Source organism: Orcinus orca, chromosome 15 (assembly GCF_937001465.1).
Source record: "Orcinus orca chromosome 15, mOrcOrc1.1, whole genome shotgun sequence".
NCBI classification, from domain to species: domain Eukaryota; kingdom Metazoa; phylum Chordata; class Mammalia; order Artiodactyla; family Delphinidae; genus Orcinus; species Orcinus orca.
Window position 1 is genome coordinate 23,470,810 of NC_064573.1, and position 22,747 is coordinate 23,493,556.

Below are 22,747 nucleotides of genomic sequence, written 5' to 3' on the forward strand. Positions count from 1 at the left end.
AGTCAGTTTTTATTTGACAATTAGGTCAGACATTATTTTATTTACTTTGATATGATGGGATTAAGTATTGTTAAAACAGCGTAGTGGCAAATTGAGTAGTACTGTAATAGGACTCTGTGAGGGAGCCTGTCTTTCCTACAGTCTGCTGCCTCCAGGAAAGTTGGTAGAGGTCAGATTTGTTTGAAGGAATTCCCTGAAGGTGAGAAAAAATGAAGAGACAACACAGAACCTTGGTTCTAGAACGTGTCTGTCCGGCTCATAGAAATGATGGCTTTCTGTTAAAAGAATATATTTTACCTTACTGCTTTTCCAGATATTAGAAGTGAGAACCCATGTCAGGAGAGAGTGTGCAGGATGCTGTTCGCATCATCTGCAACCAAAACAGTTTCTGTTTTTTAAATTGAGGTGAAATTCACAGGACAAAAAATTAACTATTAAATGAACCGTTCAGCAGCATTGAGTGCATTCACAGTGTTGTGCAACCACCATGTCTATCTAGTTGCAAAACATTTTCATCATTGCAGAGGAAACCCTTCCCTTACAAATTCTTTCCATCTCCAGATTACAGACCTAAATATAAGACCAGGCACTATAAAACTCTTAGAGGAAAACATAGGAAGAACACTCTTTGACATAAATCACAGCAGGATATTTTTTGATCCACCTCCTAGAGTAATGGAAATAAAAACAAAAATAAAGAAATGGGACCTAATGAAACTTAAAAGCTTTTGCACAGCAAAGGAAACCATAAACAAGACAAAAAGACAACCCTCTGAATGGGAGAAAATATTTGCAAAGGAATCAATGGACAAAGGATTAATCTCCAATATATATAAACAGCTCATGCAGCTCAATATTAAAAAAAAAAAAAACCCAGTCCAAAAATGGGCAGAAGACCTAAATAGACATTTTCCAAAGAAGACATACAGATGGCCAAGAAGCACATGAAAAGCTGCTCAACTAATAATTATTTCTCTAATTATTAGAGAAATGCAAATCGAAACTACAATGAGGAATCACCTCACACCAGTTAGAATGGGCATCATCAGAAAATCTACAAACAACAAATGCTGGAGAGGGTGTGTAGAAAAGGGAACCCTCTTGCACTGTTGGTGGGAATGTAAACTGATACACCCACTATGGAGAGCAGTATGGAGGTTCCTTAAAGAACTAAAAATAGAATTACCATATGACCCAGCAATCCCACTACTGGGCATATACCTAGAGAAAACCATAATTCAAAAAGACATATGCACCCCAATGTTCATTGCAGCACTATTTACAATAGCCAGGTCATGGAAGCAACCTAAATGCCCATCGACAGACGAATGGATAAAGAAGTTGTGGTACATATATACAATGGAATATTACTCAGCCATAAAAAGGAATGAAATTGGGTCATTTGTAGAGACGTGGATGCATCTAGAGACTGTCATACAGAGTGTAGTAAGTCAGAAAGTGAAAAACATTTCGTATGTTAACGTATATATGTGGAACCTAGAAAATGGTACAGGTGAACTGGTTTGCAGAGCAGAAATTGAGACACAGATGTAGAGAACAAACATATGGACTCCAAGGTGGGAAAGTGGTAGAGGGAGGTGGTGTGATGAATTGGGAGATTGGGATTGACATGTATACACTGATGTGTATAAAATAGATGACTAATAAGAAAAAATAAATAAATTTAAAAAAAACCACACAAATTCTTTCCATCTCCACAGCTCAGATCACATCTGTCTTCCTCCCTGAAGTCTTTTTTGTTTAATTGAAGTATAGTTGATTTACAATATTGTGTTAGTTTCAGGTGTCCAGCAAAGTGATATGGTTATATATATATACGTTTAAAATTCTTTTCCATTATAGTTTATTATAAGATATCGAATATAGTTCCCTGTGCTATACAGTAAACCCATGTTGTTTATCTATTTTATACATGGTAGCGTGCATCTGTAAATCCCATACTCCCAATTTATCCCTCCCTGCATTCCCCTTTGGTAACAGTAAGTTTATTTTCTGTTTGTGAGTCTGTTTCTGTTTTGTAGGTAAGCTCATTTGTACTGTTGTTTAGATTCCACATGTATGTCTCCCTCAAGTCTTTGCTGGCTACTGTGTTCCTTACCTCTCCGTCCTCTCAGTTTGTGTGTCTGTTCTCTTGACTGTTTACTTTGTACTGATCATGCCCCACCTTGTACTCAGTTACAGGGGCAGTGGATCTTCCTTGGTCTGAGTGGAGGGGCTTGTTGGCTCAGTCAGCACATAAAGCAAAACTTGATTGTGGTTAAAATTGCCCTTGGAAGTCCTATAAATAGCTCAAGTGCAGCGTATGTGACGTTGGGTGAACAGCCCTGCTCAGTAACTCATAGGCACCTTAAGCCGAGGATCTATGAAGTAGCGTAACGGTGGGGAGGCCTGCCTGCAGATATCACCCATCCCGTACCATCACAATACAGGGTCTACTTCATTCTTGTTTAACAATGAACTGCTGTAATCTCAGTGCATGTCCACATGTGTCTTCATTGTGGGGAAGGAGGGCACGTGACAGCGTCTAGCACAGAGTGGGTACTCAGATGTTTACTGGATTTGAATCTAAAGCTTGCTTGATCGGATCTGTAATGCACACTAGCCTTTAAGACATTGTAGGAGAATCTGGTCACCTGTTTCCTCTCTAAGTTGGCATTTACCATCATTGCCCTCCCTTCTCTTGCCTTGCCTGCCCCCCCAACTGATGAGCTGTTACTCTCCTTAGGAATTGGTCACACGTCCCCCTAGAGTATATTTTTTATATGAATTATCTATCCAACTAGACTGTATGTTCCTTAACGTGAGGGTACAGATCTTCATGTTTCTACTTGGTTACATGGTGCTTGTCACAGTGTTTTATGTATACACCAGGTGCCCCATAAACACACCTTCTCTTTTCACTGATTCCTGTCTCAGTAAACATTTCCTGAGCATCTACTACATGCCAGGGATACAGAAATGCCCCATGGTGTATCTGAAAGACCTTGGAGTAGTAAGAGGAAACTGACGTGAAAGAAATGACTGCAAAAACCGTAAAGAAATTTGATCATAGAAGAGTTGATTGCGGCAGTCCAGACTTGGGAAGGGCTACCTCTGTAGTGCACAGGGAAGGAAGGATTCAGTGAGGAATTGGCGCTGGAACTTGGACTCTGCCCACATAGACAATGAGGAAAGGACATTCTAGGCTGAGGAAACAGCATGTTCAAAGGTAGAGGGCAGCAAACCTTTTCTGTAAAGGGCCAGAGGGTAAATATTTTAGATTTGGGGGCCATAGGGCCTATGTTACAACTGTCACTGATATGTGGAAGCAGCCGCAGACAATACGTAGGTAGAATGTGTCCTTGTGTTCCAATAAAACTTTACAGACACCAAAATTTGACACATATAGTTTTCATGTGTTAGCATATGATTATCATTCTTTTGATTTTTTTTTCCCCAGCCGTTTAACCATTTAAAGACTGTTCTTCACTCATGGGCTGTATAAAAACAAGTGGCTCACCAGATTTGGTCCAGGGCTGTAGTCTGGCCTGTGTACAAAAACAGGGAAGAGTGAGAACATATTGCGGGAGCAGAACACCAGGTACTTAGGTGTGCCCACTCTGATGCCGTGGGTGTGAGATTCTGCATTTCTAACCAGCTCCCAGGTAGTGGTGAGGCTGAGGTCCTCACCTGGAGTAGCAAGGAGCTAAAGTATCAGTAGGGTTCCCTTATGCCCCTGATGCTCTGATGGATTCTGTGGGTTCAGGAAAATATAGATGACAATTTTCTGCCTACCAGGTATTTTCAGTCTGCTTAGAGAGAAGAGATCTATGTAAGTGGAAGAGTAAATGGACCCTCCCAGAGTGAGAATTAAACAGCAGCAGAGCCAGGCAGCGAGGTTCCCCAGTGCTGGGTGCAGTGAACTGTCCGGTGAGAGGCATGTGGACAGCAGGGTTAAGGCCAGAGGAGCCGCTGTGTGAGCTGGGGCTGGGCTCCTTGGCTTCCAGTACGTCACGCAGCTTGACGATGTCCACACGTCACCACCTCCAGTCGCTTCCTGTTGGCATTTCCCCCTTCTGTTGTTTGTCACTCTGTTATCTTGAGCCTTTCCTGACACCACTTTACACTGAGTGGAGACTTGGCTTTGAATAGAGCTTCTTGGGTGCGCTGTCCTCCCTCTGACTGGAAGGGGAGTCCCAGCGGCCTAACTCAGGGACAGGAAGTGTAGCGAGGCTAAGAAAAGTCACTCACTTGAAGCTGGGGGACAGGAGCTTAAAAGTCCCCACAGCTGGATGGATGGTGGGCTTAAATGGTAGAGGACAAGGTAGTTAGAACACCTGAAGGGAGAGAAGTGTTGAAACGCTCAGTTTTCTCTGGAGATGCCTCCAAACATTCTTCATGTAATACTCGATAGCACTCAGATACTATAAAGCTATAGAGTATCTTCCTCTAAAGATATAGGAGTACCTTGCTGTAGTGCAGGCTCAGAGGCAGAGAGACAATCCTGTGAACCTGATTCATTGTAAAACCAAAAACAACCGACTTTGGCTTTGTACCCTGAGCTGGGGTATCAGTGATGCAAGTTGGTGGTGGTTTGCTTTCCCATTAACTGGTGTTCTGAATCTCTTGCCTCACGACTTTCACTCCTCGATCCTGAATTAGAGACAAGTGTAGCAGGGGCCGGGCCTTGCTTTTAAAAACGGCCAGTGATCACATGGAGCAAACTGCTGTAAGAAAGCAGGACCAAAATCAGGTCGGCAACTGACCGGCCACAGGGCCTGTGCTTTGCTGTCCCTCCACGGGGGAGGTGGGTTGTGCTGACACAAGCACACATTCTGGCTGGCCTCTGGTCTTAAGAACTATTAATTTCAGGAGTATTCATTTTGCTAAAAATATTCTGTGGCCATTTTATAGATATATATATGATTATACATAAATACAAATATACAAATATAATTATATATAAAAATTTAAAAATATATATAATGGGAGGGGGGTATGTGCCCGTGTACACAGACAGCTTCTCAAGCAGATAGGCCCTGTGGAAATCGCATACCTATGAGACAAATACTGAGAAAACGTGTCTGACAGAGGTAAGGGGCGTGGTGCCGAGAGGGACAGCCACTAGTAGATGCTGCCGTTTGGTGCATCAGACCCGTGGTTCTCCCCAGCTGCACGTTACACTCACCTTGGAGCTTTCATGTCACCTCAAGTGCTGCTTGGGTCTGAGGTGAACCCCGACCTGGTCTTTTCAAGGCTCCCAGGTGATTCTAATGTGCAGTCAGGGCGGAGAGCGCCCGAGTGACATTGACAGTGCCTCCCGCTCACCAAGGGCTGCGTTCTTCCCTGCCAGGATTTGGCCAGCTTAATGACCTTGCGGACGCTTGATCCGGATGGGGGCTGGGGAAGGATGCATGAGATTTGTGGGTATGTTCGTGGCTTAAAGAATGCACAACTAAACTGAGATTGCTGACAACTCAGGAATATATTAACAGTTTCAATTTGCTGACCACTTTCACTTCTGCAGGAAAATGGCTTTGACCCTGAATGCAGAATATCAAAGCGGAGATTCCCAAGCTCTGAAGACTTGCTACATTGTCTTGTTGGGTTTTGCATGTGTTGTCTTAATCTTTGTTTGCAGCACACTAGACACTCCCTCTGACATTGCAATTTTGTACCACCTTTTGAGATAATGGTGTAAAACTCTGGATATAACCAAATCTAGGCTTGGCATTCCCCTGGTAGAATTTGAATTTCATTGATCTGTGACATTCTGTTAGGATCTAGAAGGAGTCCTCTGTAACCAATCTTGTGAGTTGTCTCTTGTCATGGTATTGAATCGCTTTGTATCTTGAAATGAGAAGGGAGGGAAATGTGTGCAGATGACTTTAAAAGTTCTGAGGGCCCCTCATAGAGAACGTACCTGAAAGCTTCTCTTAGCATCTAAGTTTCTTCTCTTTTAATCTTTCAGTACACAAGGGTCTGGATCCCTGACCCCGATGAAGTGTGGCGCTCAGCTGAATTAACCAAGGACTACAAGGAGGGTGAGAAGAGCCTCCAGCTCCAACTGGAAGATGAAACTGTGAGTGCAGTGCTGGGGGTGGGAGTGCAGAGCTCTCCTGAGCAGGGTTGGATGCTACATTGCGGCTAGAGCGTGTCCTGCACAGTGGAGCTTCTGAGCCCCTGGCGTCCGTTTTGTTGCTGTTGATGGTGATGTATGTGAAAGTTGAAACCATGAAGCTGCTGAGTGGATGGCCCATTACAAACAAGTGCCCATTGGTGTTAGCAGCTGAGAGATGGCGGGTGACTGAGGCAAGAATCTTCTCGGTGGAGTGGGGGGCACAGGAGGCTTCCCTCCGTGGGGTTGAGGCTCAGTGGGAGGTGAGGGGGAGCCACTTAGCATAAGAGCCAGTGCCTGGTACAGTGGTTGGAGTACCGGCTCTGGACCCAGCCTGCCTGGGTTGGGGTCCTGGCTTGGCCCTTGCTAGCTTTGTGCCCTTGAGCAAGTTAGCAATTTTTCTGTGCCTATTACTTCATCTGTGACATGGGGGTGATAGTTTGTCTAGGGAGCGCGTTAGAATAAAATGAGTTACTGTGTGGCATGTACTTAGAGTCGTGCCTGGCAGGTAAGCCCTCATTACATGTTATTTGCTCCAGTGAGAGGTTTTTTTTTTTTTTTTTTTTTTGGCTGCGTTGGGTCTTTGTTGCTGCGTACGGGCTTTCTCTAGTTGCGGCAAGCGAGAGCTACTCTTCGTTGCAGCGCGTGGGCTTCTCATCGCGGTGGCTTCTCTTGTTGCGGAGCACGGGCTCTAGGCGCGTGGGCTTCAGTAGCTGTCGCGCATGGGCTTAGTTGCTCCGCGGCATGTGGGATCTTCCCGGACCAGGGCTCGAACCCGTGTCCCTTGCATTGGCAGGCAGATTCTTAACCACTGCGGCACCAGGGAAGCCCCGAGAGTTTTTTCGTTAGTTGATTTTCAGGTGGTTTCGCTCAAAAGGAAGACAAGGTAGTAACCAGGAAATTGTATTCCTTCTAGAAGATCTGATTCAGTTTCCCTTTTCATGAGCCTTTTGTCACTACCCTTCCCTGTGATTTGTGCATTTCATGAATATTTGAAGGCTTGCACTGTGCTGGTCATGGGGGTTTATGGGTGATCGGTTGTGGCCCTGCCATTTGTGGGAGCTCAGTGCCGGAGGGCTCAGTGAACGTGAACACAGAAATACGGGAAAGAGCCTAAGGAGGCTGCAGTAGGCACGGAAGCAGTAGACTAGGTACAGAAGGAAAGTGAGGAGGGAGCTGAGGTGAGGGTGTCCGGGGAGGGGCTGTGGAAAGGAGCCAGCAGTGAAGACTCAGGCCCGGGTGGGCGGAGGGGAGCGTCCAGGCAGGAGTTGTGCGCCAAAGCCCCGAGGCCTCAGTGTGTCCCCTTTGAGAGTGTGGAAGGAAGGGAGGCCAGTGCACCTGGAAGCCACTGCAGAAGGGGACAGATGGGACAGCCTGAGGCTGGGGATGCAGGTCGTGCATGCAGGGTTTACAGTAGGGGAGACAGCGAGATGGACAGGCTTTGAACCAAGTGGCCAAAAAAATCAAGATTTGGCTTTGGGATGGGTCAGGTTTGAGGGGCTGCAGAGCTGGCCTGGCCTGGAGTGATTATTGCCTCTCTCTGAACTGCAGGAGCACTGAAACTTTGTCCCCCATCACTTAGCCTTTGATCATTTACTATCTTACTGTTTTTCCTTCTTCCAGGCTCTTTGGTCCTGTCTTTCTAGGTAGTAATGACCTGCTTGAGAAATGGACCTTGTCTTAATGCTTTGCTCACATGTACTTAACAGTGGGCGGAGATCAACACATTGATTAGTAGGAAGGTTGAACGTCTTCCCCCTCCTAACTTCTGTTTGGTATCAACTTTGAGCACATCCCTTGGTAAACCTGGGACAGTGAGTTGGTTAGTTTGTTAAAAGTTGTTTACACTAAGGTGTGCTCACCTCCCCTTCCCCTTCCTGGCCTGCAGACTTTGCCAGCCTCCTCTTGGTTCTGAGGTGAGAAACAAAATTCCCAACAGATGGAATCATGTTTACCATGTTGAATAACTTTCCACCCCATGCCCAAAACAAAATACAATTAGTTCACCCACGTGAATGGTGTATCTTCCACTCCAGGAGATTTCATTTCAGTTGATCTTGTAAGTGGGTGGGTGTTTTTTTAAGAGTTGTATGGAGGGAGTGTCTGCTGTGTTGCTAAAACAGAGCAGATGCTTGCCTCCCCAGTAGAGAATGAGTTCTGCCCTGCGTGACTAATCCTGGCAGCTGCCCAGGACCCCTCCCCTGCTACATGGCCATCAGCTGTAATCAGAAGAGATGGCTGGGGCTGGAGGTTAGCAGTTCTGGAGAAATAATGGGCTCTGAGCATCGGACTCTGTCCAGGTCGCTCGTGGGCTGTGGTTTGTCCACTGCTGGCTCTGGGCTGTCATTAGGAGCGACTCAGCTGAGCTGTGGACCAGAGGCAGGAGAACAGAAGTTGGATGGCTGGACTCTGAATGTTTGAAGAAACTCCTCTGTAGCTAAAAGCATCTTTGATGTACCAGGTTGGCTGAAAAATCCACCCTGGAGTCTCTTTCCCCGCCCTCTGCTCCTCCCTCTGAAGTCCAATAGTGTGGGTTTAACTGTATCAGCAGAGGTTGAAAATAAACTAGTTCTCTTCTAAAACAGTAAAGTTCTTAACCTATGGCTTCTACCTTAGCAGTAAGTAACTTGTGTGCTCTGCTCTGTTCAAGGTGCTCAGGCCCCCCAGTGTTCCTCTAAAGATGTTTCTTTTCCCCTGTTGCTTGCTTGCTTCTTATTTATTTGTTTATTTATTTGGGTAAAATATACAGAACATAAAATGTACCGTGTCGACCGTTTTTAAGTGCACAGTTCAGTGGCATGAAATACTTACTCATTGTTCTGCAGCCATCATCACCGTCCATCTACAGAGCCCTTTTCATCTTGGAAAACTGAAAGTCTGTACCCATTGAATACTAACTCCGTATTTCTCCCTCTACCTGCAGCCCCTGGTAATCCCTGTTCACCTTTGTCTCTGAGTTGGATTCTTCTAGGTACCTCAGAGAAGTGGAATCATATAATACTTGTCCTTTTGTGTCTGGATTGTTTCAGCCCAATGTAAGATGTTTTCTGTTTAAGCCAGTGAGAAGATGGGAAACTTCTTGGGGGAAAAGCATCGTGTCTTCTCTTTTTCTCCCCACGGCTGTGAAGGGTGCAGGGTATCTGGGTGTGCCAACCCTTAGCACAGTACCCTGTTTAGACTGGGTAAAGCACCTCAGTGTATGCAGACCTTGGTGATAAATGCAGCTACCTAATTCTTTGCGTGCCGTGGAGCTCTGCCTGGCAGACCTTCTCTCAGTTGCCCCCACTTCCCTTACAAACTGCTCACCTCCTGCCCTCTACTGGCAGGGAAAACTCTCCCCGTTTCCATGGTTTTGCGTTTAAATTCTGTTTTTCCAAACAAGTTTGTATCCCATGTCTAGGACGAGTACTCCCTGTGTGCAAGGCCCTGGCAGTGTTCATGAGTGAGAGAAGGATGGGGAGATGGGAGTTTTAAGAAGAGCAACGTGCTCTTTCTGTGTCTGTGCATATCCAAGCCTGCTAATGTTTCTGGGGCCAGGGCAAGAATGGGGATGTAGCCTATGTCTGTTTAAATATTAAAAGCATATTTTATCAGAATTATTTAGGTAAATCTGACATTTCTAATTCTTGAAAAAATAAAGCATTTAATATATTAAAAAGAAAGTACTTGAATCTCTACTATTCGGTCTCCATCTAGCTGCCAGTATAAAGAACTGCTACCTTGCGTTGGGCATGTCATGTCTGTACCTACATATAAACAAATTTAAGAGGAATGTGACTTGTTCAGTACTGCAGGGTGTTCCTCATGAGTCAGGTTGGCAGTGGTTGCAAATACTGTACTAATTTGTGAGCACCTCTGAAACCACAATTAGAATGTGCAGAGAAGCAAGGCATTGGATATTCGACCCAACTGGGAACCCGTGTTTCATTATGTGAGAATTTTTTTTGCATTTGTGCTATCTGGAAGGAGGGATTAACAAGATAATTTGTCTTTCCTTTTATCTAAACGTCTTTGCTGCCCAATGCCTCCCCACGCTCCAAAGCAGTGTCTGTCTCTGACATTGGTGATGTTATAGCCCACCACCCTTCAAGGTGCCTGGACACATTTGTCTTATTTCAAGGACACAGGGCAAGAGGTGTGCAGAAGCATTTCCCTGGGGCCTGATGGCGTTTGTCACAAGAGTGTATGTTGAGGGTTGCAGATCTCACTGTGTCAGCACTGAACGCTGATCCCAGGTGACAGAGGTACCGTGTGTTCTTTAATAAGGTTATATTTTGCATTTGTGATGTTGGAGCCCTTTAAGATGCACGGTCCAGGGAAGGGCGCCTCTTGCTCAGGTCTAAGGATGGTACCAAACATATCAGGGTATTATAGCGAGGAAAGAGCAAACATGGTTCTTCAAGTCAAGAAGCGACAGACTCACAGAAGAGCTAGGACTATTGTCCTTACACATTGGTGTACTCAGACCACATACCCTGAGAGTGCTCACAGAGCTCACATAAACCCCGTGCACAGAGCTGAGAGTATTTGGTGATACTTCTCTGGTACCAGCAAAGCCTCTTAGTGCACGTGACTTTGATTATTTCTTTTTTCTTCTTGTTTTACTGGTTTTTCCATTCTTTTTTACTGTTGTATTGGTTTATGGATCATCTGATACTTTTTATCTTTATCTTTGTTTTGTTCTCAATTGCTCAGTAATACACCAATGAGACTGTATTAAACTTTGTTGATTGGATGGCGAGGATAGTATGGAAGACAATATTTATATCGTACATATGCAAAAAAAGTTTCCTTAAAGTTATAAAATAACACATTGCATATAAATATCTATTGGTAATATTGTTGCCAATACAATTAGTTATCTTGTCTACAGTGGGTTTTTTTTAAATTAATATATTGTAAAATACACGTAACATAAAATTTACCGTTTTCACCATTTTTAAGAGTACAATTCAGTGGCATTAAGTACATTTACATTGTTGTGCAATCATCACTACCATCCATCTCCAGATGGATCTCTGTTACTTAGTTACTATCATTGACCTCTTCCCCTGCTGTATTCATGATCTTTGCCATCAGTTAGGATACTTTGTCTGGCTGCTTCTGCTTAGAGGTTGGTGAAACAGTGATATTTGCCCCCAAGGGACATTTGGCAATGTCTGGATACATTTTTGGTTGTCATGACTGAGGAGGGAGGTCTGCCATTGGCATCTAGTGATAGGTAGAGAGCAGGAATGTTGTTAAGAGGTCCCTCCCCCAAAGAAACAACTATCAGTCCTAAATGAAAACAGTGCCAAAGTTGAGAAACCCTGGTTTAAGCCTGTAGAGGAAATGGTCCTGGACTCGCCATTGCTGAAAGACACCATGTTAAAAGCTAAACTTTTATAACTCCATATTCTAACAGAATGTGTAAATTGTTTTCCCTGAAATAAATTGAAATCAAAAGATTATTTTTGACTTCACATTTTTATACTGCTGTAATTTTGTTTATAATTTAAACTTCATAATTGCCTATTTTCATTTGTGCTTTTTTTCCTTTAATTACTAGCATCACCATTCATTCATTAGAAACAGTTATTATTGAGCAATTATTATATGCCAGGGTCTGGTTATACAGCAGTGAAAATGGTACATCTGTACCTTTGTGGAGCTTTCAGTCTAACTTATAATGAATGTAATACATACACAAATATAGGCTTTAGAATATGAAAAGTTCAAGGCCAAGAATCTTTAGAAATCCATTAGAAACATGGTAAGGTGCTTGACTCTACCCCACTGCTCCCTCTGTCTTCACTCCCCAACCCCACACACTTTTTTGAAACCCCCTTGGGCAGCTACCTCGGAGTTTCCTGCTGACTTACTAAAGCAGGAACACTTACCATGGTAGAGGTGGCATGCAAACGTTCTACCATGGTTCTCAGCCTCCTTGAAGGTTATGTGGGACCCCATGATTACTTCCGTCCAGAGAGCTCTAGGTAGAATTCCTGTCTGTCACTTCCAGGCAGAAGCATAGAAGAGCCTATGGGAGTTTGCCATGCTCTCTTCTTCCTCTGCCTGGTGACGGTGGAGGCCACGTGTTGATGTCTGGTTGACCTTGTGGAGCAGAGCTTCCATCCCATCCAGCCTTGGGTACCTAGCATGAATGAGAAAGAAACCTTGTGGTACTGAGCCGCTGAGATTTCAGGGTTAATTTGTTATTTCTTCATAACCTAACCCTTCCTAACTAAGAAGTTCACGTGAGTCACAGAGTATTTTATTTTTCAAGTAATTGCATGCCTGTGCTTAGGCCTGGGCTAAGTCATATGAGGTGAAGAATAAGAAGGTTCTTTTTTTGTGTGTGTGCGGTACGCGGGCCTCTCACTGTTGTGGCCTCTCCCGTTGCGGAGCACGGGCTCCGGACGCACAGGCTCAGCGGCCATGGCTCACGGGCCCAGCCGCTCCGCGGCATGTGGGATCTTCCCAGACCGGGGCACGAACCCGTGTCCCCTGCATCGGCAGGCAGACTCTCAACCACTGCACCACCAGGGAAGCCCAAGAAGGTTCTTTTTAAGAAGCATGATCTTTTTGGAGACTGGAGAAGATGGAGCTGTAAGATTTAAACACAACTATCACAGAATAAGACACAGCAGAGCATTCATTAAGTGAATGTTTTTTGTATTCGTTTAAGACATAATGTAAACTGGGCTTTTAGTATGTGCTAAATGAACCTGGAGCCACACACTTGCTATTATAGTAAGTGTAAGTGGATTCAAGCTTTGAGGTCTCCTATTTTCCAGGAGGATAGCTCAGAAAGAGAACACAGAAGAGAACACACCCACATCCACTGACCTAAGATAAGTCCTTTAGACCAATAAAGTTGAAAGGGCCCTTAAAGATTGTTGGGACCAGTCCTCCCATCTTACAATTAGGGAAGCTGTTGTCTGTGGAAATGAAGTGATGGACTCAACACCTCAGAGCAGTTAAGTTCAGTGGTTCTTAAGTTTGGCTGCGTGATAGAAACCCCCAAGGAGCTAAAAAATTTTTTGCAAAGCTCCAGCACAACCAGACTTCTTAAATCAGAGTTTGGGGATGGGACACAGCATAGTATCTTTCTGCAAGCTCCTCATGGGATTCCAAGGTGCAGGAAGGGTTGAGAGCCACTGCTTTAGCTGACAGCCAGGACTTGAACACAGGGTTTAACTCCTAGTCGGTCTCCATTTCTGTGAGCCATGTGGCACCTCAGGGTCAGTACCAACTGCTTGCCTCCTGTTAACTCTGTTTTTACCAGCTTATCTTTTCTCTAGATCTTCTTCTTCTATGGGTAGATAAAGAAAACTTGTTTCTCCTACTCTACCATATATGCTGATTAGTAGCTCCAAATCTTTGTGTTGGGATTTGTCATTTGAAGATGTTTTTATGATTATGTTCTCTGGCTGTGGTACCATGTAACATGGACATGAGTTGAGGTGTGGGAGAGGTCATGAAAAGATCAGACATTTCATTCAACTGGTATTTTTAAGCACCTACTAAGCATTATAGAATCACAGATCTACTGAGTTTAGAGCAATCTAGACCAACACTCTCCAAGAGAACATTGTGCTACAGTTGGATGTTCTCTATCTGTATTGTCCAGTATGGCAGTCACTAGTCACATGTGGCTATTGGGCCCTTGAAATGTGGCTAGCATGAGAAAGTGAAGTTTTAATTGTATTTAACTTTAATGAATTCAATTTAAATAACCATGTATTGGCAAGTGCAGGTCTAGACCAATCCTCTACCTTATGCCACCCTCTATATTCTCAAGTGCTGTCCAGTATCATTTGCTAGATAGATGGCGACCAATTGGAGACCCCTACCTGTTGCTGATTCCCAGCTCCTGGCCTTGGAGAGGAGAAGGTCCACTCCAGGTGTGTGACCGAGCATTAATTTTGTGAAGGGTGTTAACATTCAGCCTCCTCTTTACCTCCAAAGACCCAGTTATTATGTAGTGAAGTCTTTTGTGCAGAAAGTTCAATGTCTCTGATCGTGTCATAAACCCTTTAATTTCAAATAAAACCATATTAACCATAAGTGTTCAACCCTAGCAGCGCTGTTAGAATCAAATACCTGTTAGCGAAAACAATGTGTTCTTAAGGCTCTCATTCCCTCCCTCCCTCCCTCGCCCTGGATATACACAACCCCAGAAGTCTGTAGTTTTAGGATGCTGAGCTTGCAGCTCTCACTTCTTTGCTGCTGCTCTGGGCATTTTTATTCCTTATCAATTTTACTGTAACCAATACCATTGGCTTATTTTTGGACCATGTTTTCACAAAACTGCCTATGCCTTTCCCTCCACACGCTTGGGGGGAGAGTCTTTTGAGGGGAGATTCATCTGAGAAAATATGTAATGCCAGCATTTCTGCCTCAGGGTTTAAAGATACCAGGCTCAGGTCCCAGCTTTCTGATCTGAAAAATGAGGGGTTGTCTGGGGGAGCTCTGTGGCTCTGCACCTGGCTCTCTCTGTGCTGCTTACCAGGGAGGCAGGGTGGAGAGCCATGTGGGAGACCAGAGCAGATGCGCTCCTGCTGGGCAGAGGGACATCCGCATTGGGAAGTCTTTCAGAGGGCTCAGGGAGGAACGTCTGGTTAGAGTCCCAGTGACACCACCCACTCTGCTGGAGATGAAGGGGGTGAGGGGGCAATTCTAGAGTTTAATGAAATAAAAATCAACTCTCATCAGTCTCCATTTCCCACTTGTTTCCCACCTCTTGGAAATTTTATCTGCATCTTCATGGTAGTTGTTTGCTGGTCTCCTGTATGAAGTAAGTTTGATAAGAATAAAAGAGCTTTTTCACAGAAAGAAAAGAGCCTTGATTAATATTTTAAAAATCCCAACAACAGAAAACTGTACAAAAGAAAACCTCACTAACACAGGTAGCCATTGATATTTTGTTGGGACGTTATTCCAGTCAGACTTTAATATACAGTTTTAAATAAATGGAATCCTATCATAGATTTCATATGTAACATGCCTTTTGTTAGATGCAGCAGAATGCTGTGGGTAGCTGCCTGACCGTAAATATTGGGCTGTGTCATGCTTTACTTCTGTATTTACAGCTTTGGGAGTTGATACATTTGCTCATTTGTAAGATTGTCTCCTGGGGCCAAGGAAGAATATATTTATGAAAAATTCTGACAAGGTGTTGCCACCTGCCCTCCAGAAAAGTTAAATCAGTCTGAACCCTTTTTGCCCACACCCATCCTGGGTGTCAGTTTTTATGTACTTTTGCTTAGCTGATGGATAGTGGTGCTAATAATCTTTTATTTGCGTCTCTTTTGTTAATGGTGAGGTTGAATAGTTTTTCACATATCGTCCATTTGTAGTTCTTACTTTGTGACTTGTATTCCGTGCACAATTTTCTGTGAGGGTATTGGTTTTCTTTTTGATTTCTTACAACTCTTTGGATGTTAAGAGTATTCTATTAAATAATGCAGAATAACTGTTCCCTTCTCTCAATTTACTCTACATATGGTGTGTTTTATGATGGTTTTAAAGTTTTAGGTTATAGTCAAATTAATGAGTATTTCCCTACATTGTTCTGGCTTTTGTCTCACCCCTTAAAGGTACTTCCTTTCAAAGCTTTTACGAAGATTTGCCCACATTTTCTTATTGGTTTTATTTTTCTTTTTTCATTTAATTTCTATTTTCTTATTGGTTGGTTTTATTTTTCTTTTTTTCATTTAATTTTTATTTTTTTCATCTAAAATTTATTTTAATATGAGGGTGAATAGAACATGGACTCAATTTTTTTTTCCTAAATGGCTGCAAGTTTACCTACCACTACTGAAAAATCCCTTTTAACATTAATTTGCTATTTTGATGTCATCATGAATAAATTACCCATACGTGCTTGCATTTATTTCTGGACCTGCTATTATGTTTCATTTATCTGTCTATTTTAAAACCATTACCACAGTACTTTAATTTAAACCAATGCCGTAGTAGCTTTAATAATATACCTTAATATCTGGTAGTACAAGTCCCTCTAAATGTGGGACAGGAGAGAGCACTGAAAGACTTGTATAGAATAGTGATTCTTAAAATATGATCCATAGGGACTTCCCTGGTGGCACAGTGGTTAAGAATCCGCCTGCCAATGCAGGAGACACGGGTTTGATCCCTGGTCCGGGAAGATCCCACATGCTGCGGAGCAACTAAGCTCGTGCGCGACAGCTACTGAGCCTGTGCTCTAGAGTCCACGAGCCACGACTGCTGAGCCTGTGCCACAACTACTGACGCCCATGCGCCTAGAGCCTGTGCTCCACCATGAGAGAAGCCACCACAATGAGAAACCCGTGCATGGCAAGGAAGAGTAGCCCCCGCTCGCTGTAACTAGAGAAAGCCTGCATGCAGCAGTGAAGACCCAACACAGCCAGAAATAAATAATTAATTTAAAAAAACATGATCCATAGGCCACCAGTACAGAACTATGTGGGGATTTTTAACAACTGATGTTCCTGGTCCCTGCCCAAGAGCTCCTGAACATAACTTGTGTTGAGGAAACTTATTTATTTATTTACTTACCTAGCTAGCTGCGCCGGGTCTTACTTGTGGCATGTGGGATCTTTAGTTGCGGCATGTGAACTCTTAGCTGCGGCATGTGGGATCTAGTTCCCTGACCAGGGATCAAACCTGGGCCCCCTGTATTGGGAGTGCAGAGTCTTAGCCACTAGACCACCAGGGAAGTCCCAAGGAAACTCTTCTTACAAGCTCTCAGATGATTTTTAAGAACACCATAAGAAACTTAACACTCAGATAAAACACGGTAAACAACAGTCAAGTTCCTTCTGTTTAAATATTAAAGAACACTACCTTTTTATTAATTACATCTTTTTTTTCACACACACACACACACACACACACACACACACACACACTGTATTTTATTTTTACAAGAGATAAACTGACACCAAGCATTGTAAATAGATGACCACAACAAAAGCAACAATGATTGCAATTACCAAACACGAAACACACTCATACTATGTCATAATATTGACATTCAGTCCAGTAATCCTCCACTGCAAGAGCTCCTTTACTTTGCAGTGAAAATTGATTTGTATATTTTTTACATCTGAGTCCTTGTGGGATTTTTTTTTTATTCAAACAGAAAGTCACAAAAATTATAATCATCCTCATCAGTTCACTCAGTTCCACGTAATTAATTATTTTTTTCATCGTGATCTTTTGTTAGCACTTTTATGAATTCATCAGTTTTCCATTAGAGTTCTAAAAATGCTTATTCATTCAGTTCAGCAGTATAGTCAGTTACCAGAAACGTGTACTTGTCAGATTCTTTTCCATGAATTCCTTGAAGATGAAACCCTTTTATAGGAACATATTTGCAGAAGCATCAGAGTACACCCAGAACTGTCTGTAAATGACAAAAGACTTAAAAATGACCATGGTTAAAGATTTGATGAAAGTGCATAATAATGCAATTGACAAGGAAATTTAGTTATTTCTGAGATATACATTTTAAAGTAATAACTAGAATTAGGACTTATAACATTATACCAGAACATATAAGATTTTTAGAAATTTCATGTAATGTCTGAAACATTTATATTAACATATTTCCATACAAATAACCCAAAGAAAGTTTAGTATTAGTTGTGTTTTTGTTGTTTGTTTGTTTATACTATAGGTTCTTATTAGTCATCAATTTTATACACATCAGTGTATACATGTCAATCCCAATCGCCCAATTCAGCACACCACCATCCCCACCCCACCATGGTTTTCCCCCCTTGGTGTCCATATGTTTGTTCTCTACATCTGTGTCTCGACTTCTGCCCTGCAAACTGGTTCATCTGTACCATTTTTCTAGGTTCCACATACATGCATTAATATACGATATTTGTTTTTCTCTTTCTGACTTCACTCTGCATGACAGTCTCTAGATCCATCCACGTCTCAACAAATGACTCAATTTTGTTCCTTTTTATGACTGAGTAATATTCCATTGTATATATGTACCACAACTTCTTTATCCATTCGTCTGTCGATGGGCATCTAGGTTGCTTCCATGACCTGGCTATTGTAAAGAGTGCTGCAATGAACATTGGGGTGCATGTGTCTTTTGGAATTATGGTTTTCTCTGGGTATATGCCTAGTAGTGGGATTACTGGATCATATGGTAATTCTATTTTTAGTTTTTTAAGGAACTCCGTACTGTTCTCCATAGTGGCTGTATCCATTTACATTCCCACCAACAGTGCAAGAGGGTTGCCTTTTCTCCACAACCTCTCTAGCATTTGTTGTTTGTAGATATTCTGAGGATGCCCATTCTAACTGGTGTGAGGTGACACCTCATTGCAGTTTTGACTTGCATTTCTCTAATAATTAGTGATGTTGAGCAGCTTTTCATGTGATTCTTGGCCATCTGTATATCTTCTTTGGAGAAATGTCAATTTAGGTCTTCTGCCCATTTTTGGATTGGGTTGTTTTTTTAATATTGCACTGCATGAGGTGTTTATATATATTGGAGATTAATCCTTTGTCCGTTGATTCCTTTGCAAATATTTTCTCCCATTCTGAGAGTTGTCTTTTCATCTTGTTTATGCTTTCCTTTGCTGTGCAAAAGCTTTTAAGTTCCATTAGGTCCCATTTATTTTTGTTTTTATTTCCATTACTCTAGGAGGTGGATCAAAAAAGATCTTGCTGTGATTATGTCAAAGAGTGTTCTTCCTATGTTTTCCTCTAAGAGTTTTATAGTGTCTGGTCTTATATTTAGGTATTGAATCCATTTTGAGTTTATTTTTGTGTATGGTGTTAGGGGGTGTTCTAATTTCATTCTTTTACATGTAGCTGTCCAGTTTTCCCAGCACCACTTATTGAAGAGACTGTCTTTTCTCCATTGTATATCTTTGCCTCCTTTGTCATAGATTAGTTGACCATATATATAGGTGCGTGGATTTATCTCTGGGCTTTCTATCTTGTTCCATTGATCTGTGTTTCTGTTTTTCTGCCAGTACCATATTGTCTTGATTACGGTAGCTTTTAGTATATTCTGAAGTCAGGGAGTCTGCTTACTCCAGCTCCGTTTTTTTCCCTCAAGACTGCTTCAGCTATGCGGGGTCTTTTCTGTCTCCATACAAATTTTAAGATGATTTGTTATAGTTCCGTAAAAAATGCCATTGGTAATTTGACAGGGATTTCATTGAATCTGTAGATTGCTTTGGGTAGTATAGTCATTTTCACAATATTGATTCTTCCAATCCAAGAACATGGTATATCTCTCCATCTGTTGGTATCATCTTTAATTTCTTTCATCAGTGTCTTATAGTTTTCTGCATACAGGTCTTTTGTTTCCCTAGGTAGGTTTATTCCTAGCTATTTTATTCTTTTTGTTGCAATGGTAAATGCGAGTGTTTCCATAATTTCTCTTTCAGATTTTTCATCATTAGTGTATAGGAATGCAAGAGATTTCTGTGCATTAATTTTGTATCCTGCAACTTTACCAAATTCATTGATTAGTTCTAGTAGTTTTCTGGTGGCATCTTTAGGATTCTCTATGTATAGTATCATGTGATCTGCAAACAGGGACAGTTTTACTTCTTCTTTTTCAATTTGTATTCCTTTTATTTCTTTTTCTTCTCTGATTGCCATGGCTAGGACTTCCAAAACTATGTTGAATAATGGTGGTGAGAGTGGACATCCTTGTCTTGTTCCTGATCTTAGAGGAAATGCTTTCAGTTTTTCACCATTGAGAATGATGTTTGCTATGGGTTTGTCATATATGGCCTTTATTATGTTGAGGTAGGTTCCTTCTGTGCCCACTTTCTGGAGAGTTTTTATCATAAATAGGTGTTGAATTTTGTCAAAAGCCTTTTCTGCATCTATTGAGATGATCATATAGTATTTATCCCTTAATTTGTTAATGTGGTGTATCACATTGATTGATTTGCATATATTGAAGAATCCTTGCATCCCTGGGATAAATCCCACTTGATCATGGTGTATGATCCTTTTAATGTATTGTTGGATTCTGTTTGCTAGTATTTTGTTGAGGATTTTTGCATCTATATTCATCAGTGATATTGGTCTGTAATTTCCTTTTTTTGTAGTATCTTTATCTGGTTTTGGTATTAGGGTGATGGTGACCTCATAGAATGAGTTTGGGAGTGCTCCTTCCTCTGCAGTTGTTTGGAAGAGTTTGAGAAGGGTGGGTGTTAACTCTTCTCTAAATGTTTGATAGCATTCACCTGTGAAGCCATCTGATCCTGAACTTTTCTTCGTTGGAAGATTTTTATTTTATTTTATTTATTTATTTTTTTGTTTTTGTTTTTTTGCGGTATGCGGGCCTCTCACTGTTGTGGACTCTCCCGTTGCAGAGCACAGGCTCTGGACGCACAGGCTCAGCGGCCATGGCTCACGGGCCCAGCCGCTCCTTGGCATGTGGGATCTTCCCAGACCGGGGAACGAACTCGTGTCCCCTGCATCGGCAGGCGGACTCTCAACCACTGCGCCGCCAGGGAAGCCCTTGTTGGAAGATTTTTAATCACAGTTTCAATTTCATTACTTGTGATTGGTCTGTTCATATTTTCTGTTTCTTCCTGGTTCAGTCCTGGAAGGTTATACCTATCTAAGAATTTGTCCATTTCTTCCAGGTTGTCCATTTTATTGGCCTAGAGTTGCTTGTAGTAGTCTCTTAGGGTGCTTTGTATTTCTGCGGTGTCTGTTGTAACTTCTCCTTTTTCATTTCTAATTTTATTGATTTGAGTCCTCTCTCTCTTTTTCTTGATGAGTCTGGCTAATGGTTTATCAATTTTGTTTTTCTTCTGAAAGAACCAGCTTTTAGTTGTATTGATCTTTGCTATTGTTTTCTTTGTTTCTATTTCATTTATTTCTGCTCTGATCTTTATGATTTCTTTCCTTCTGCTAACTTTGGGTTCTGTTTGTTCTTCTTTCTCTAGTTTCTTTATGTGTAAGGTTAGATTGTTTATTTGAGATTTTTCTTGTTTCTTGAGGTAGGCTTGTATAGCTATAAACTTCCCTCTTAGAACTGCTTTTGCTGCATCCCATAGGTTTTGGATCGTCGTGTTTTCATTGTCATTTGTCTCTAGGTGTTTTTTGATTTCCTCTTTGCTTTCTTCAGTGATCTCTTGGTTATTTAGTAACGTATTGTTCAGCCTCCATATGTTTGTGCTTTTTACCCCGTAATTCATTTCTAACCTCATAGCATTATGGTCAGAAAAGATGCTTGATATGATTTCAATTTTCTTAAATTTGCTGAGGCTTGATTTGTGACCCAAGATGTGATCTATCCTGGAGAATGTTCTATGTGCACTTGAGAAGAAAGTGTAATCTGCTGTTTTTGGATGGAATGGCCTATAAATATCAATTAAATCTACCTGGTCTATTGTGTCATTTAAAGCTTCTGTTTCCTTATTTATTTTCATTCTGGATGATCTGTCCATTGGTGTAAGTGAGGTGTTGAAGTCCCCCACTATTATTGTGTTACTGTCGATTTTGTCTTTTATAGCTGTTATCAGTTGCCTTATGTATTGAGGTCCTCCTATGTTGGGTGCATATATATTTATAATTGTTATATATTCTTCTTGGATTGATCCCTTGATCATTATGCAGTGTCCTTCCTTGTCTCTTGTAACATTCCTTATTTTAAAGTCTATTTCATCTGATATGAGTATAGCTACTCCAGCTTTCTTTTGATTTCCATTTGTATGGAATATCTTTTTCCATCCCCTCACTTTCAGTCTGTATGTGTCTGTAGGTCTGAAGTGGGTCTCTTGTAGACAGCATATAGATGGGTCTTGTTTCTGTATCCATTCAGCAAGCCTGTGTCTTTTGGTTGGAGCATTTAATCCATTCATGTTTAAGGTAATTATCGATATGTATGTTTCTGTGATCATTTTCTTAATTGTTTTGGGTTTGTTTTTGTAGGTCCTTTTCTTCTCTTGTGTTTCCCACTTAGAGAAGTTCCCTTAGCATTTGTTGTAGAGCTGATTTGGTGGTGCTGAATTCTCTTAGCTTTTGCTTGTCTGTAAAGCTTTTGATTTCTCCATCAAATCTGAATGAGATCCTTGCTGGATAGAGTAATCTTGGTTGTAGTTTCTTCCCTTTCATCACTTTAAGTATATCATATCACTCCCTTCTGGCTTGTAGAGTTTCTGCTGAGAAATCAGCTGTTAACCTTATGGGAGTTTCCTTGTGTGTTATTTGTCGTTTTTCCCTTGCTGCTTTCAGTAATTTTTCTTTGTCTTTAATTTTTCTCAGTTTAATTACTGTGTGTCTCGGCATGTTTCCCTTTGGGTTTATCCTGTATGGGACTCGCTGCGCTTCTTGGACTTGGGTGGCTATTTCCTTTGCATGTTAGGGAAGTTTTCAACTATAATCTCCAAATATTTTCTCTGGTTCTTTCTGTGTCTCTTCTCCTTCTGGGACCCCTATAATGCGAATGTTGTTGCGTTTAATGTTGTCCCAGAGGTCTCTTAGGCTGTCTTCATTTCTTTTCATTCTTTCTTCTTTATTCTGTTCCGCTGCAGTGAATTCCACCATTCTGTCTTCCAGGTCACTTATCCGTTCTTTTGCCTCAGGTATTCTGCTATTGATTCCTTCTAGTGTAGTTTTCATTTCAGTTATTGTACT

General features: G+C 41.9%; 1 protein-coding gene across 3 annotated transcripts in view; it reads left to right on the forward strand.

Moving 5' to 3' along the window:
• The window catches only part of MYO5B (myosin VB), a 387,779-nt gene that overhangs the window by 150,087 nt on the left and 214,945 nt on the right, over positions 1-22,747 (forward strand). For all 3 annotated transcript variants that reach the window (XM_033421389.2, XM_033421388.2, XM_049697846.1), the window contains exon 2: positions 5,972-6,082. In XM_033421389.2, the coding sequence (XP_033277280.1) occupies positions 5,972-6,082 (111 nt within the window). The remainder of the gene's footprint in view (positions 1-5,971; positions 6,083-22,747) is intronic.